This window comes from Oncorhynchus mykiss, chromosome 2, assembly GCF_057628025.1.
Source record: "Oncorhynchus mykiss isolate SJ-2025 chromosome 2, ASM5762802v1, whole genome shotgun sequence".
Classification (NCBI taxonomy): Eukaryota; Metazoa; Chordata; class Actinopteri; order Salmoniformes; family Salmonidae; genus Oncorhynchus; species Oncorhynchus mykiss.
In genome coordinates this window covers 34,578,603-34,596,385 of record NC_143023.1, presented here as the reverse complement: position 1 = coordinate 34,596,385, position 17,783 = coordinate 34,578,603, and the positions used below count along the sequence as shown (strand labels likewise).

General features: G+C 43.1%; 1 protein-coding gene across 1 annotated transcript; it reads left to right on the top strand.

Annotated features, from left to right (window-relative positions):
- Positions 1-7,095: 7,095 nt before the first annotated feature.
- Positions 7,096-17,154, top strand: LOC110488508 (uncharacterized). Its single transcript, XM_090198148.1, has 6 exons — positions 7,096-7,159; positions 14,557-14,702; positions 14,889-15,027; positions 15,227-15,334; positions 15,505-16,537; positions 16,569-17,154. Exons 2-6 carry the CDS (start codon positions 14,557-14,559, stop codon positions 16,781-16,783), a joined length of 1,641 nt encoding a protein of 546 aa, XP_090054274.1. The 5' UTR covers positions 7,096-7,159; the 3' UTR covers positions 16,784-17,154.
- Positions 17,155-17,783: the final 629 nt, after the last annotated feature.

Genomic DNA, 17,783 nt, shown 5'->3' with positions numbered 1-17,783 from the left:
TCAGTGTTGCTTGCCTCGAAGCAAGCATTAGAAGGCATTTCGCTCCTCTGGTAGGCTTGCGTCACTGGGCAGCTCGTGACTGGGTTTCCCTTTTGTATTCTGTGATAGTTTGCAAGCCCGGCCACATCCGTCGAGCATCAGAGCCGGCAAAGTAGAATGCGATCTTAGTCCTGTATTAACACTACCTGTTTGATGGTTCGTTGGACGTCGTAGCAGGATTTCTTATAAGAGTCCGGATTAGTGTTATGGTCTTTGAAAGCAGCAGCTCTAGCCTTTAGCTCAGTGCGGATGTTGCCTGTAATCCATGGCTTCTGTTTGGGGTATGTACATATGGTCCAGGGTTTCCGTAAGGACAATGTGGCACCGGATAACATTTACTGGCCATTTGAGAAATTTACCGGACCCCATGTGCATTGGGTGCATAACTCAACATGTAATTTGCAGGAAAACACCATTTTAAACAGCGCACATGAGAAAGCACCATTCTAAACAGCACACCTGATAGCGGTTCCATATCCTCTACGGCAGGTATCCCAAACTGGGGTACTGGGTTTATTGCAATGGACTAATTTCCTCATATGAACTGTAACTTAGTAAAATCTTTGAAATTGTTGCGTTTATATTTTTGATCAGAATAGATATTATTCTAGTTATTATAGACCAGGTAACAACAGGGATACGTGCAATGCTGTCAGGGGTACGCCAAATAAAAATGTGATTAACATTTTCTTTTTTAAGTCCATTTATATTTTCCAACGGGGCTATACATTTGGGTGAGGTTTTTTTCTCGCATGAGTAGCCTCGTTTCACTGCCAAAAATAAAATTAAACCATCTAGTGTTCAGCAAAATAACAACACAATGTCAAATACGGGTAGCTTAGACAAATAATTAACAACCAATCACATTAACTGTTACTCTCTCGCGGGAATTCCATTAACTGCTACTACCAGCAGTATTACACCTGTACCTGTCGACAACACAAGTTGTTCTGCTTCCACGAGCACATGAAGTGCTAGCATCAGTAATTCTATATTTGTTGTTAGCCCAGCTAGCATAGACACTGACAGTTGTGAATCTGAAGCAGCCAAAGAGCTACTGCCCCCTTACCCGGGAAGCACCAAACAACAGACAGGGACGTTTTACCATCGAAGAGACGCAAATATGATGAGAACTACATTGATTTTGGGGTTCACTTATATTGGGAGTAGTGCCTTTCCTCAGCATGTTACTATCAAAAAGTACTATCACAACTCGATGAAACCTTCACTCTTGCGCAGACAGTTAGAAACAAAACATGCCAATTTGAAACATTTTGGAGCGAGAATTAAGACGACTTTCGAGAAGTAAGACGTGTATAAAAGCAACAGATACCATTAATAAGAAGGGGCTAGAAGCGTCTTATATGGTGAGCTACCGAGTGGCTAGGACAGGCAAGCCCCATACTATTGTGGAGGACTTAATTCTTCCTGCTGCCACGGATATGGCTAGGACAATGCTGGGGGAAAAGGCCAAAAAAACTATATAGACTATCTTCATCAAACAACAGTTTCACGACGCATCAGTGACATGGCAGCAGATGTTTTGAAACAATTACTGCTTCGCATACAAGCCAGTGAATTCTATGAGTTACAGCTGGATGAGTCAACAGGCACAACTCCTGGTATATGTCTGTTACGTTTATGGGGGGTCAATTAAGGAAGACATCCTCTTCTGCAAACCACTGGAAACCAGGAAAACATGGGAGGATCTTTTTAAAGTACTGGACAGCTTTGTGACATCAAATGGACTTTGGTGGTCAAGATGTGTTGGTATCTGTACTGATGGTGCAAAAGCCGTGACAGAGAGACATAGTGAAGTAGTAAACTGTGTGCAAACAGTTGTCCCCACACCACTTAGGTACACTGCAGCATCCACCGAGATGGTCTTACTGCCAAGGGAATGCCTGACAGCTTGAAAGACATTTTGGACACTACAGTGAAAATGGTTAACTTTGTTAAAGCAAGGCCCCTGAACTCTCGTGTATTTTCTGCACTATGCAATGATATGGGTAGCGACTATTTAACACTTTTACAACATACAGAAGTTTGCTGTTAATCAAGTGGCAAAGTATTGACATGTTTTTTTAATTGAGAGACAAGCTTAAAGTTTTCTTTGCTGACCATAATTTTCACTTGTCTGACCGCTTGCATGATGACGAGTTTCTCACACAACTGACCTATCTGGGTGATGTTTTTTCTCGCCAAAATGATCTGAATCTGGGATTACAGGGACTCTCTGCAACTATATTCAATGTGCGGGACAAAATTGAGGCTATGATTAAGAAGTTGGAACTCTTCTCGGTCTGCAATAACATACCTCTTACAAGGACAACACACAGGTCTTTCCATCATTGTATGATTTTTTTGTGTGCAAATGAACTCAAGCTTACGGGCAATGTCAAATGTGATGTAGCGAAGCACCTGAGTGAGTTGGATGCGCAATTACGCAAGTACTTTCCAGAAACGGTTAACTCAAACAACTGGATTTGTTATCCCTTTCCTGCCCCGCTTCCAGCCCACTTACCAATATCTGAACAAGAGAGCCTCATCGAAATTGCAACAAGCGGTTCTGTGAAAATTTTAAATTGGTTTTCTGGATTGGGTTACGCTCAGTGTATCCTGCCTTGGTAAAACACGCTGTTAAGACACTGATGCCCTTTGCAATCACGTACCTATGTGAGAGTGGATTCTCCGCCCTCACTAGCATGAAAACGAAATACAGGCACAGAATGAGTGTGGCAAATGATTTAAGACTGAGGTTCTCTCCAATACAACCGAAGATTGCAGAGTTATGTGCATCCTTTCAAGCACACCCTTCTCATTAACCTGTGGTGAGTTCATCACCATTTTCAATGAACAAATAAAGTTTTATATGTTAGATGGCTAAATAAAGAGCAAAATGATTGATTATTATTATATTATTATTTGTGCTCTGGTCCTATAAGAGATCTTTGTCACTTCCCACGAGCCAGGTTGTGACAAAAACTCACACTCATTCTTATGTTTAATAAATGTATTGTGTGTGTGGCAGGCTTACAATGATGGCAAAAACATTTGAGAGTGTGCTGACTCTGGTGCTAGAGGGGGTACGCAGCTGGAGGTTGAATATTTGAAGGGGTACGGGACTGAAAAGTTTGGGAACCACTGCTCTTTATGGTAGAGTGGCCAGACGGAAGCCACTTTTCAGTAATAGTCACATGACAACCCGCTTGGAGTTTGCCAAAAGGCACCTAAAGACTCTCGACCATGAGAAACAAGATTATCTGGTCTGATGAAACCAAGATTGAACTTTTTGGCCTGATTGCCAAGCGTCACGTCTGGAGGAAACCTGACACCATCCCTACGTCGAAGCATGGTGGTGGCAGCATCATGCTGTGGGGATGTTTTTCAGCAGCAGGGATTGGGAGACTAGTCAGGATCGAGGCAAAGATGAACAGAGCAAAATACAGAGAGATCCTTGATGAAAACCTGCTCGAAAGCTCTCAGGACCTCAGACTGGGTCGAAGGTTTACCTTCCAACGGAACAAATACCCTAAGCACACAGCCAAGACAACGCAGGAGTGGCTTCGGGACAAGTCTCTGAATGTACTTGAGTGGCCCAGCCAAAGCCAGGACTTTAACCAGATCGAAGATACATGTGCAGCAATGCTCCCCATCCAACCTGACAGAGCACGAGAAGATCTGCAAAGAAGATTTGGAAAAACTTTCCAAATACAGGTGTGCCAAGCTTGTAGAGTCATACAAGGAAGCTTGGAGGCTGCAAAAATTTGGAAGAAAGTCTAAAAACCTGTTTTTGCTTGGTCATTATGGGTATTGTGTGAAGATTGATGAGGGGGAAACTATTTAATCAATTTTAGAATAAGAAAAGTCAAGGGTTCTGAATACTTTCCGAATCCACTGTACATTGGAGAAAAACTTCAACTTAAGTGTTGTGGTCAGTTTGCATTACCTTGTAAGTTTAATTAAAATATAGTGGCTGGTGAGGGTCTACTTGGGGAGAGTGGGTCCACCGAGAGACTGAAGTGAGAAGAGTGGAGGCCCCACACACACGCCTCAGAGAAGTGTCTGACAAAGTAGAATCTCAATTCAACGGCTCAGACACAAGAGGCATGTGGCAGGGTCTACAGTCAATCACGGACTACAGGAAGAAACCCAGCCCAGTCACGGACCAGGATGTCTTGCTCCCAGGCAGACTAAATAACTTTTTTGCCCGCTTTGAGGACAATACAGTGCCACTGACACGGCCTGCAACGAAAACATGCGGTCTCTCCTTCACTGCAGCCGAGGTGAGTAAGACATTTAAACGTGTTAACCCTCGCAAGGCTGCAGGCCCAGATGGCATCCCCAGCCGCGCCCTCAGAGCATGCGCAGACCAGCTGGCCGGTGTGTTTACGGACATATTCAATCAATCCCTATACCAGTCTGCTGTTCCCACATGCTTCAAGAGGGCCACCATTGTTCCTGTTCCCAAGAAAGCTAAGGTAACTGAGCTAAATGACTACCGCCCCGTAGCACTCACATCCGTCATCATGAAGTGCTTTGAGAGACTAGTCAAGGACCATATCACCTCCACCCTACCTGACACCCTAGACCCACTCCAATTTGCTTACCGCCCAAATAGGTCCACAGACGATGCAATCTCAACCACACTGCACACTGCCCTAACCCATCTGGACAAGAGGAATACCTATGTGAGAATGCTGTTCATCGACTACAGCTCGGCATTCAACACCATAGTACCCTCCAAGCTCGTCATCAAGCTCGAGACCCTGGGTCTCGACCCCGCCCTGTGCAACTGGGTACTGGACTTCCTGACGGGCCGCCCCCAGGTGGTGAGGGTAGGCAACAACATCTCCTCCCCGCTGATCCTCAACACTGGGGCCCCACAAGGTTGCGTTCTGAGCCCTCTCCTGTACTCCCTGTTCACCCACGACTGCGTGGCCACGCACGCCTCCAACTCAATCATCAAGTTTGCGGACGACACAACAGTGGTAGGCTTGATTACCAACAACGATGAGACGGCCTACAGGGAGGAGGTGAGGGCCCTCGGAGTGTGGTGTCAGGAAAACAACCTCACACTCAACGTCAACAAAACTAAGGAGATGATTGTGGACTTCAGGAAACAGCAGAGGGAACACCCCCCTATCCACATCGATGGAACAGTAGTGGAGAGGGTAGCAAGTTTTAAGTTCCTCGGCATACACATCACAGACAAACTGAATTGGTCCACTCACACAGACAGCATCGTGAAGAAGGCGCAGCAGCGCCTCTTCAACCTCAGGAGGCTGAAGAAATTCGGCTTGTCACCAAAAGCACTCACAAACTTCTACAGATGCACAATCGAGAGCATCCTGGCGGGCTGTATCACCGCCTGGTATGGCAACTGCACCGCCCTCAACCGTAAGGCTCTCCAGAGGGTAGTGAGGTCTGCACAACGCATCACCGGGGGCAAACTACCTGCCCTCCAGGACACCTACACCACCCGATGTCACAGGAAGGCCATAAAGATCATCAAGGACATCAACCACCCGAGCCACTGCCTGTTCACCCCGCTATCATCCAGAAGGCGAGGTCAGTACAGGTGCATCAAAGCTGGGACCGAGAGACTGAAAAACAGCTTCTATCTCAAGGCCATCAGACTGTTAAACAGCCACCACTAACACTGAGTGGCTGCTGCCAACACACTGACACTGACTCAACTCCAGCCACTTTAAACAATGCTACCTTATATAAATGTTACTTACCCTACATTATTCATCTCATATGCATACGTATATACTGTACTCTATATCATCGACGGTATCCTTATGTAATACATGTATCACTAGCCACTTTATACTATACTATGCCACTTTGTTTACATACTCATCTCATTTGTACATACTGTACCCGATACCATCTACTGTATCTTGCCTATGCTGCTCTGTACCATCACTCATTCATATATCCTTATGTACATATTCTTTATCCCCTTACACTGTGTACAAGACAGTAGTTTTGGAATTGTTAGTTAGATTACTTGTTATTACTGCATTGTCGGAACTAGAAGCACAAGCATTTCGCTACACTCGCATTAACATCTGCTAACCATGTGTATGTGACAAATAAAATTTGATTTGATTTGATTTGATGCCCTCCCAGTCACCCCATCACAATCCCCTTGATAGAGACCCTCTCCACTCTCACCAATAACCACCATTGAATCTTAGCTATCATGCCAAACAAGGAATAATAATGACTCGACATCCTCTCCTAATCTGTTCAGAACTCTTTTTCATTTTGCAAGTCACAAAAATGTATACAATTACACTGTAGTATAATTAAATCCTTCCTTCTCCCGCTACCAAGCCAAACCCATCCCTCTCCACCTCCCCTCCCTGTTTTCTCTCCCCTTTACCCCACCCAAGCCAAGCTTTTCTCAACTTCCCATGCTTTCGCATTAATTCCTGCCCAATTTATACCTAATGCATCCACACACCAATTCTCTCCCATCCTCCTACACATATTCATATTCACCATCCCACACTCTTCCCTCATCCGTCCATTCATATACACAAACACACACACACACACTCCCACACACACATCATAGAACAGTTATTGACACATGCTATATTTCCCCCTTTGAATTGTCTTTTCAGTGTCCATGTAGTCCATGGCATTGGCTACTTCTATCGTTACTTCTTAGAGAAGAACAGTTATTTGGGGAAAGTAAAGTATAGATTGAATTTGGGGGAGGAGAAAATTATATTGTCTCAACTTACAATAAGTTGGTCTAAGACATCACTGTGATGCAGTGCCTTAGACCGCTGTGCCACTCAATTTATTGATTATAGAGGCTTAATTTGAACTTTGTTGTCTGGCTTCTACATATAACCACAGTTTTGTCGGTACAAAACAGATATACTCACTCCCCATGCTTCCTATACAAACATGCGCCTGGCACATTTTCTCTATGAATGACACACCACATTCTCCGTAATTTCCAAAGAAATGGGCATGACTACTTTAGGGGTGGGGCAGAGGAGACGTAAAAAACACAGACATCTGTATTCTCTTATGTTTAAACCTGACGCACCAAGACAGCAGCCGTTCCTGAACTAAACTGACAGAGGTTGAGGTAAGGATATTTTAATAGAATTTGATCTTAAAGTCCAGGTAGCAGATAATGGACATCTGGTGCTGTATATTCATTTAACTAACATAGCCACATGGGTTTAAACTATAAATATTATTTGTTAGAGGCAGTGTTTATTATTCTAATGTGTTGTCATTCCCAACATCAAATATTTTCATATAATTTTAGTATTGGGAATTAGGGGACAAATTATATCTGATGGCAGGCCACGAATGGTCACTGAAAGGTATCTACCTCTCTTGATATACTAATGTCTCTCCCTCAGACAGCTTTGCTCCTATTCATCATCTCTGACTTTTACATTTCGAATTCCTACTCTTGCTTTTTCTTGCTGTGACTATTGCTCTGTATCTTTCTGTGTCTCTGTGTCTAATCTATATTGATACTATGTGTCACGCCCTGACCATAGAGAGCTGTTTATTCTCTGTTGGTTGGGGCGTGATAGTGACTAGGGTGGGTCATCTCGGTGATTAATGTTTTATGTCGGCCTGGTATGGTTCCCAATCAGAGGCAGCTTATCGTTGTCTCTGGTTGGGGACCATATTTAGGTAGCCATTTCCTCAGTTGTGTTTGTGGGATCTTGTCTACAGTTAGTTGCCTGAGTGCACACCAGTAGCTTCACGTTTTGTTTGGGCTTTATTGTTTTTGTTTGAGTTTCGGTTTCGGTTTCGGTTTATTAAAATATGTGGAACTCTAAGCATGCTGTGCCTTGGTCTAATCATTATAACGAACGTGACACTATGCCAATGAATGACAAATGGTTGACTCACAACACAGCATGTGACTTTTTTGTGACTTTGTAGTTTGACAACATTTGACTGTGCTGGCATAAATAGGGTACTGTACTATCAGGGATCTGGGAATTCCTCAATTAGAGTTGGTTGGTTTTGAATGGTTTAGATTACCAGGTTAGATTTTCAACAGAACGTCCACCTTACTATGTGAGAAACTGTATGTGCAATTCTTCTGATCTACAGTTGGCAACACTGTTTGCTTTAGTTTGTAGTCAACAGACACACCCTTCTCACCCACTTCATTATCATCTTTTGTTTCGAATTCTCTCTTTGTCTTTGTAACTTTGTGATAATTGACTCTGTAGGGTGTACTTACCGCAGAGCCGTACCGTTTTGAGCCCCACCTGTTTAGCAAAATTACCTGTTTTGCATGTTATTTGGGCATTAATACATGTCACATATCAGTTTGCAAACAATGTAAAAAAATGTAAATGTAAAAAAAACCTTGACCCTTCTTGGATGGCTACTTCTAATAAAACTCTATGGCAGCACCCAGTGGTGGTGGGGCAGCTAGCAGAAAATAAGGCGAGTACGGGTTGGTAATGTTCTCTAGTTGCGTCGTGATTGGCTCAGTGTTCTGTCACTCATGGGTATACTACGTTACCGCAAAATCTACGAGGAGAGCTCGAAAATTCAAGCCCCTTGGGTGCTGCCATAGAGTTATATTAGAAGTGGCCATCCAAGAAGGGTCAAGGTTGTTAGCAGTTGATGTTATTCTTCAATAACACAAACTCCAAAGCAAATCAGGGAGAGAAAAATGTGTTTATTTGAGAAGGACAAATCATAGATGTTATGTTGAGTGATAGATGTTCAGTCTCCCTTGTCCTCAGCTTTTCTCCACAGAACAAAGGAACAGGATGCCATTTATACCCCCCCCCCCCCCCCCCCCCCACCTCCACCACCACCACCACCACCACCCTGGCCTGGCGTTGACCAATCAGAAGTCCTTGCAGTACAACTGGGACAATAGCCAAATAACAAGTATCCTGCCCCAGACTCAATGTACAGAACGTCGCACACGTAGCTCTGAGTTCAGGAGTGGCATTCCACAGATTCTAAACAGCTGTTGAACTGAAACCCAACTCCTATTTACAATTCCCTATTGACCATTAGTACTCTAGTTTTAGTCCTCTCATCCTCTGCGTTGTGTATTTATCTTCAAAATATTCTTATAAGGTCATTGGCCACAGATAAAATTACATCATATCCCGTTATATCTACAGTAGCTTTGGACTGATCATGTCAACATCATACTTTCAAAGCTAGCAGTCATCATTATGTATCAATTATGAAGAGACATTATAGATAAAACGTATCGGTGCTTATTGGCCATTGGACATGAACATTACACAACAACTTTGAAATCGCAAATTCAACATTGAGTAGTTTGGAAGGAATCAGTAGCTAACTGCAAGCATTGCAAAGCAATCACTAGCCTTCTATTCAGTGGAGTGGATGTGTGGTCCAAGTCTGGGTTTAATGGCTTATTTTCCAAGCATAAATGGATAAACATTCAACATTGGCCATGCTGTCAATCCAGAGATCAAGACAACTGGGAAATCTGAAAAAAATGAGCTCCGACTGAGAAAATTAGTTTTGAACGGTCATCCAACTTGGATTTCCAAGTCGGGAACTCAAGCTTCAACCTGAAGATCACTAACGGCATGATTCAACATTTTTTCCCCAGTTGCCTTGAAATCCATAGAATGCCAGACTTAGATGACAAAGTTTATGACAAAATTTACCCACGAAGGACCGCCGTGCCACCTTCCACTTCAAGTTAGCACAAGAACGTAAATTCAAAAATGTCTTGTATGCTGCTACATAAATTATGTTATATGCCAGGGAGATATGTATACTGTAACTAAGAAAGCAATACTAAGTGTATGTTGTGTAGTAAACTGTTAGTAGCCCATGTGCCATACCCTAATAATTTGGTCCCTGTTCCCCTCATAATTTAGCCTAATGTTCTGACTTGGTGGTGCACATGTAGCCTTTAACCTGTTTTTTGATAAATGTTATCATTGAACATTGTAAGAGCTTTCATTGTCTGCTAATAATGCCCCCTTTATTTATCCTACGGTTCTGACTTGGTGTACAGGGAGAATACTGTAAGAATGGTCCATGTTCTGAAATCTGGTGCTGTACATTTCAAAAGTGCTGAACAAATTGACAACGTCCGGCCAGGCTCGCTCATTAATGTCTTAATCTAAAGTACGGACTGCCTCTTATCTACTCTTCATCCTATTATGCCATAGCGTGTACATCTCAATTGTCAGTAGAAACCATATTTGTTTAAGCAAGTCATCCATATCAGGTATATTTTTTAAAAGGCAGTGAATGAGGTTGAATTAACTGTTTCTCTGCCAATCAAGGCTCCGCTGATAGCCATGTGTAGCGGTGGTAAGGTGTTGGGACTGCAGTTGGGACAATTTTATGTAGGCCCTAACAGTTTGTGGGCACCGTTTGTCACCGTTATGGTCCAATTAATGTATTGTTTAGTTGTGTAGTGGTTTTGCTGGCATCCATCTAAAATAATTTGGGGGAGTTTGCCCCACCAAGATTTACATGCTAAAATCGCAACTGCAACAATAGTATATGCCTCGCACACTTTCTCTGTGTATGACAGACTGACCACATTCTCTGTCATTTCCCGAGAAAGGAGCATGATTACTTTAGTGGTCGCACAGAGGAGAGGTAATTTTATGTTTACACCTGACACAGCAAGACAGCAGCCTAAGCCTGAACTAAACTGACAGAGATAAGGATCATTTAATAGGATTTGATCTTAAATTCCAGGTAGCAGATAATGGACCTTATCTGACATTAATGTAGTTGGTGCTGTATATTAATATTAATTTAACTAAAATAAATGGGTTCCTACTTGAAAAATGATTTATTAGTTTCAGTTTATGCAACCCGCATATAAAAATTGTAATTGTCATGACTCACACAGTAGAGGAACATATTGCCTGTAGCCTACTGTACATGGTAACCTGAAACACACCATGTGGCACTTCATTTCACTTAGTTATGGCAGGTTTTTTTTCCTCCAAAATATTCACAACATATTGACACAATTGCAATCTTATTTCAGCAATAACATGTGGAAAAACATTTGTGTGAACGCTATCAAGCCAACAGCAGACGAAACAGAAAGTGAATTCTCTCCTCCCTCTCTCCCCAGTTTTAGCATGCGGATAACACTGTCTAGCTGGTTAGGTTTAGGATATTTACTTCCCATGTATAACAAGGAAGAAGTTAATCAACTTTGCTTTTGTAAAATAGAACAAAGGAGATTTTGTGTGTTGTATCAGTATCCAATGAACTCAGGTTAGTGGCATCTTAATTGGGGAGGACAGGTTTGTGGTTATGGCTGGAGTGGAATGGGGGAAGGGTATCAAGTACATCAAACACATGTCATTCCATTCACTCCATTCAAGCCATTATTATGAGCCGTCTTCCCCTCAGCAGCCTCCACTGAATGAAATGTATGTCATGTAAAGAGGGTTGAAGTTATTGCTCTATTTTAGAGGTGTCAATGTAATTTGCCAAATGTGGTCATTTCTGTAAAAGCTAATGTTAGGAAAACTGCACATTGCGGGAAATAAATGGCATTTTCATATTCTGCATGTTCATAGTTGAACAATTACCTCTTTGTTTGAATACTGTAGCATAAGCTCTGAATTCATTATTGTAATATGTTGACATTCCCAACATGATTTATTTTAAAATCATTGTAGTGTTGAGAACAGAAGTAGGGGCCACATTATATCTGATGGCAGGCCACAAATGGTCACTGAAAGGTACACAACATGATCAAAAGTATGTGGACACCTGCTCGTAGAACATCTCATTCCAAAATCATGGGCATTAACGTGGAGTTAGTACCCCTTTTGTTGCTATAACAACCTCCACTCTTCTGGGAAGGCTTTCCACTAGATGTTGAAACATTGCTGCGTAGACTTGCTGCCATTCAGCCACAAATAATAGAAGGCCAGCATCCCGGAGTTGCCTCTTCACTGTTGACGTTGAGACTGGTGTTTTGCGTGTACTATTTAATGAAGCTGCCAGTTGGGGACTTGTGAATCATCTGTTTCTCAAACTAGATACTCTAATGTACTTGTCCTCTTGCTCAGTTGTGCACAGGGGCCTCCCACTCCTCTTTCTATTCTGGTTAGAGTCAGTTTGCGTTGTTCTGTGAAGGGAGTAGTACACATCATTGTACGAGATCTTCAGTTTCTTGGCAATTTCTCGCATGGAATAGCCTTCATTTTTCAGAACAAGAATAAACTGATGAGTTTCAGAAGAAAGTTATTTGTTTCTGGACATTTTGATCCTGTAATCGACCCCACAAATGCTGATACTCAACTAGTCTAAAGAAGGCCAGTTTTATTGCTTCTTTAATCAGGACAACAGTTTTCAGCTGTGCTAACTTAATTGAAAAAGGGTTTTCTAATGATCAATTAGCCTTTTAAAATGCTAAACTTGGATTAGCTAACACAAGGTGCCATTGGAACACAGGAGTGATGGATGCTGATAATGGGCCTCTACACACCTATGTAGACATAGAAAATAGAAAATCAGCTGTTTCCAGCTACAATAGTCATTTACAACATTAACAATGTCTACACTGTATTTCTGGTCAACTTAATGTTATTTCAATGGACAAAAAATGCAGCTTTTCTTTCAAAAACAAGAACATTTCTAATTGACCCCAACATTTTGAATGGTAGTGTAAGTATTCAGACCCTTTAGTCAGTACTTTGTTGAAGCACGTTTGGCAGCAATTACAGCCTCGAGTATTCTTGGGTATGACGCTACAAGCTTGGCACACCTGTATTTGGGGAGTTTCTCCCATTCTTCTCTGCAGATCCTCTCAGGCTCTGTCAGGTTGTATGCAGAGTGTTGCTGCACAGCTATTTTTAGGTCTCTCCAGAGATGTTCGATCAGGTTCAAGTCCTGGTTCTGGCTGGACCACTCAAGGACATTCAGAGAGTTGTACCGAAACCATTCTTGCTTTGTCTTGGCTGTGTGCTTAGGGTCATTGTTCTGTTGGAAAGTGAACCTTCACCCCTGTCTGAGGTCCTGAGTGCTCTGGAGTAGGTTTTCATCAAGGATCTCTCTTTACTTTGCTCTGTTCATCTTTCCCTCGATCCTGACTAGTCACCCAGTCCCTGCCCTTGAATAACATCCCCACAGCATGATGCTACCACCATCATGCTTCACTGTAGGGATGGTGTCAGGTTTCCTCGCTTGGCATTCAGGCCAAAGAGTTCAATCATGGTTTCATCAGACCAGAAAATCTTGTTTCTCATGGTCTGAGAGTCTTTAGGTTGCCTTTTGGCAAACTCCATGCGGGCTGTCAAGTGCCTTTTTCTGAGGAGTGGCCTCCGTCTGGCCACTCTACCATAAAGGCCTGTTGCAGAGATGGTTGTCCTTCTGGAAGGTTCTCCCATCTCCACAGAGGAACTCTGGAGCTCTGTCAGAGTGACCATCAGGTTCTTGGTCACCTCTCTGACCAAGGCCCTTCTCCCCCAGTTGCTCAGTTTGGCCGGGTGGCGAGTCTTGGTGGTTCCAAACATCTTCCATTTAAGAATGATGGAGGCCGCTGTGTTCTTTGGGACCTTCAATGCTTTAGGAATGTTTTGGTACCCTTCCACAGATCTGTGCCTCAAAACATGCCTGTCTCTGAGTTCTACGGACAATCCCTTTGACCTCATGGTTTGGTTTTTGCTCTGACATGCAATGCCAACTTATATAGTCAGGTGTGTACCTTTCCAAATCATGTCCAATCAATTGAATTTACCACAGGTGGACTCCAATCAAGTTGTAGAAACATCTCAAGGATGATTGATGAAAACAGGATGCACCTGAGCTCAATTTCAAGTCTCATAGCAAAGGTTCTGAATACTTATGTATATAAGGTATTTATTTTTTATACATTTGCAAAGATTTCTCCAAACCAGTTTTCACTTTGTCATTATGGGGTATTGTGTGCAGATTGCTGAGGATTTGTATTTGTTTAATCCATTTTGGAATAAGGCTGTAATGTAACAAAATGTGGAAAAAGTCAAGGGGTCTAAATACTTTCCGAAGGCACTGTATTGATACTACGCCAACGACACATAACACAGCATGTGACTTTTTTGTTCCTGTGTAGAGTTTGACAACATTTGAATGTGCTGGCATAAATAGTGCTAGCAGGGATTTAGGAATGCCTCAGAGTTGGTTGTTTTTTAATGGATTAGAATACCAGTATGATTTTCAACAGAATTTCCACCTTACTATATGATAAACTGTCCATAGAATTCCTCTGTTCTACAGTTTCAGCACTGTTTGCTTTAATTTGTAGTCAACATGCACACCCTTCTCTCCCGCTTCATTATCCTTTTCTGTTTGGAATTCTCTCTTTGTAACTTTGAGAGAAGTGACTCTGTTGGGTGTACTTACCGCTACTTACATTAACAACAGTAATACGATAAAATGTTATGCAGAGGTGAATGCTTTTGTTGTTTTTGGTCACAATATTTAACATTTCTATTGGATCTTGACCTCACTGCCCACTCCCCACCAAACCCCTAGATGACGTACTCCACCAAAACTCTTGCTGCTGGCAGTTTTGGGAAGGTATACAAGGAGAAGTACAATGACACCTGGGCTGCAATCAAGAAGGTGCCACAACACTTAATCAATAGGAGAGACCTGGAGAGAGAGTGTCAAGTATACAAGTGAGTGTGACAGACAATGTGCTATCATGGTATGTTGCTAAAAGGTGATGACGTCAGAGATGGTGTTGACGAGGGTGCTAATGAAAAGTTCATTGCAGAAGTGCTTGGTTTTGCTGTAGTCCAATGCCTCTCATAACCCTTTCTCTCCGTTTTCTTTCACACCCCGTCTGTGACTTGGGACACCAGAAAGGCAATTCATCCTAACATAGTGAAGCTTCTGGGTAATCCAACACTCAAGGACTCAAAGTGGATCATCCCCATGGAGTTCATCTTTGGAGAGGAACTGGAGACAACCATCTTCAAATCACAAAAATCTAAAATACAGGTAGGTCTATGGATCCCACTGCTGCCACCAAACATGCATGTGACAGTGTTGATGAAAGTTCACATAGCAAAACGTTTGTCTGAAATATCTGATTGATCTATGCCAACAGGATTTTCAGGGGGCCTTCCCAACTTTATGAAAACATTTCTATGTGCAAGTTAGCTCATCGGTTGATAATCAAAGCCTTTATTCCCTACAGTTGACTCCATCTATAAAGGCCACCATCATCACAGGCATGTGTGAAGGACTGCTTCACCTACACAGCAAAGACATCGTCCATCAGGACCTCAAGCCCGAAAACATCATGGTGAGAAAGGCAATAAAGTTGTTTTTGTTGTTCTGATGTTCATCATTAATGATGCAAGACTTTAGAAGCAGTTGTCCATCTGTTGTTTATCACTATCACATTATCACTGTAAATAAATAGACTAGATATAAAACTATATTTCTCCACCCCTCTCAAATTATCCCTTCCAGGTAGAGCATGACACTCACAGAGCTGTGATCATTGATATGGGACTTGCCAAATTCTTCCGCAATGGCCTAAATTCTGCCATGGATATGGGCAATGAGGCCTACTCTCCACCTGAGGTCCTGCAGAGGAGGGGCCAGAGAGATCAGCGCTCGGACGTGTGGGCTATGGGTAAAATCATTACCGAACTTTATGCCAGAGTCAGGCTGTACACCCCCAGTGTCTGTCCAACTAAGATCCAGGAGACCCTCAGTCTCCAAGGCCAGCAGTACTGTAACGCTGTCTGTAGGATGGTGCAGAGAGACCCCACAGTGCGGGCCACCATGGCCGGAATCATGCCGGAGATACAAAGGGCAGGGATAGATAGCAGTGCTGGCAACACCGGGGGGGGAAAAAGAGGACATCTTCTGACACCCTTTCCTCACACTCAGGTAAAAGACACCTTGCCACGTCCTCAAGCTCCTGTACAGCACTCACTTTCTCCATCGAGATTTGAGCGCAATGCTTTACCAAGGTCTGAGGCCAAGACGCTAGTGGGGCCTCCTGCGCGAGCGCCTTCTCCATCGAGATGGGAGCGTACAGCTTCTCCAAAGCCTGAGGCCAAGACGCTAATGCGAGCTCCTGTGCGAGCACCTTCTCCATCGAGATGGGAGCATACAGCTTCTCCAAAGCCTGAGGTCAAGACGCTAGTGCGAGATCCTGTGCGAGCACCTTCTCCATCGAGATGGGAGCGTACAGCTTCTCCGAAGCCTGAGGTCAAGACGCTAGTGCGAGCTCCTGCGCGAGCACCTTCTCCATCGAGATGGGAGCGTATAGCTTCTCCAAAGCCTGAGGTCAAGACGCTAGTGCGAGCTCCTGTGCGAGCACCTTCTCCATCGAGATGGGAGCGTGCAGCCTTGCCAAAGACTGAGTTGAAGTTTGAGGTGAAGACAACACTGCAACCACAACCCGTACAGCGTTCACCTTCCCCGTCAAGATGGGATCGAGCAGCCTTGCCAAAGCCTGAGGTCAAGAACTCACCAACTCCCCTTCCAAAAGGTAGACCGTGGTAATACTCTGGTTCGATCAGGCATAGCTCAACCCAATCAGCATGTCATGAAACAGCTTCTCTACAAAGAGGCGTCGAGGGATCTCTCATGCCCACTCCCAACAACAGGCGGGGTGCGAATCCGCCGTTATGAGCAAAGGAATGGGGAAGTGGAGACTTGGGAGCAAAAGGAGGTGGAGACTGAAGGAGGGAGGATAGTCAAGTTTGAGGATGTGAAGTTTAACAAGAAGTCGTGAGTAGGTTACTGACAGTTTGTGAAATAGTAGGGAGTTGATTTGACTCTGCTTCTCCAGAGCAACAATAAAAGTTGTATTGCACTATTAAGAAGGAAACCTGAGGTTGAGTAAGGATTCAAGAATGATGTTGAAGGACTATATCACTTTACAGTATTGCTACAATGTTGCACATCTGGTTAGGTGCCAGTTTGCAGAGGAAACTGGAGTCAAATAACTATCTGTGAATGTTTCTGAAATCTCATCCCTCTTGCAAATCAGTTTTATCTTTAGCTTGATATCATTCATTTGACTGTGAACATAGTAAAAAATATTTTTGTATCTTCTAAGACAAGAGATCTTACAATTAAGAATTAAAGTCATATTTTCACAAATATATGCTGTGTTATATCCTCTTTACAATATGGTGGAAAAATTGCAAGATTATGTTATAATACTTTTATTGCATCAAATGGCTGTTTTATGCAACAGAATAGAGCATTCTTAACTATTGTGTGTGTGTGTGTTCTACTGAGGATGTACCTCTGGGAGATTGGAGAAGGATCATTACATATTCATGCCATACGATAATCAATTCATCTATTTAAATGTTGATCAAACCACTTGTGCGTGTGTGCATCCAATCCACTGTGCTCCCATTCAGTCCTTACAGAGACCTGACCAGAAGCAGACCTTTTCCCTATGTATGGATAGCTAATAAGATGGGAAACGCCACCTTCCTGGAGCCATGACCATATCGTGTACACATCCATATTATCCTTTCAGATCTAAAAGAGGTGTCTAGGGGTGGGAACAAAGGGTGAGTCTCAAACCAACCCCTTGCCCTGTTGCCTCCCCCAGATTAGAATGTAGCCTATCAGTGAGCAGTGGTGGATAATTCTTGACAAGTGGCAGAAGCTAAGGACTGGCTTGAACAAAGCGATTCTGAGCCACCCTTTGTATCAGTATCCATGACAACACCTATCTAGGTATGTGTTTATATTTTAGGGGGGGGGGGGGGGTG

Coding starts and splice junctions, on each gene's coding strand:
- LOC110488508 (XM_090198148.1), top strand. CDS start 14,557: ATGACGTACTCCACCAAAACTCTTGCTGCTGGCAGTTTTGGGAAGGTA. Junction 14,703..14,888: donor AGAGAGTGTCAAGTATACAA/GTGAGTGTGACA, acceptor TTGGGACACCAG/AAAGGCAATTCATCCTAACA. Junction 15,335..15,504: donor TCAAGCCCGAAAACATCATG/GTGAGAAAGGCA, acceptor TATCCCTTCCAG/GTAGAGCATGACACTCACAG.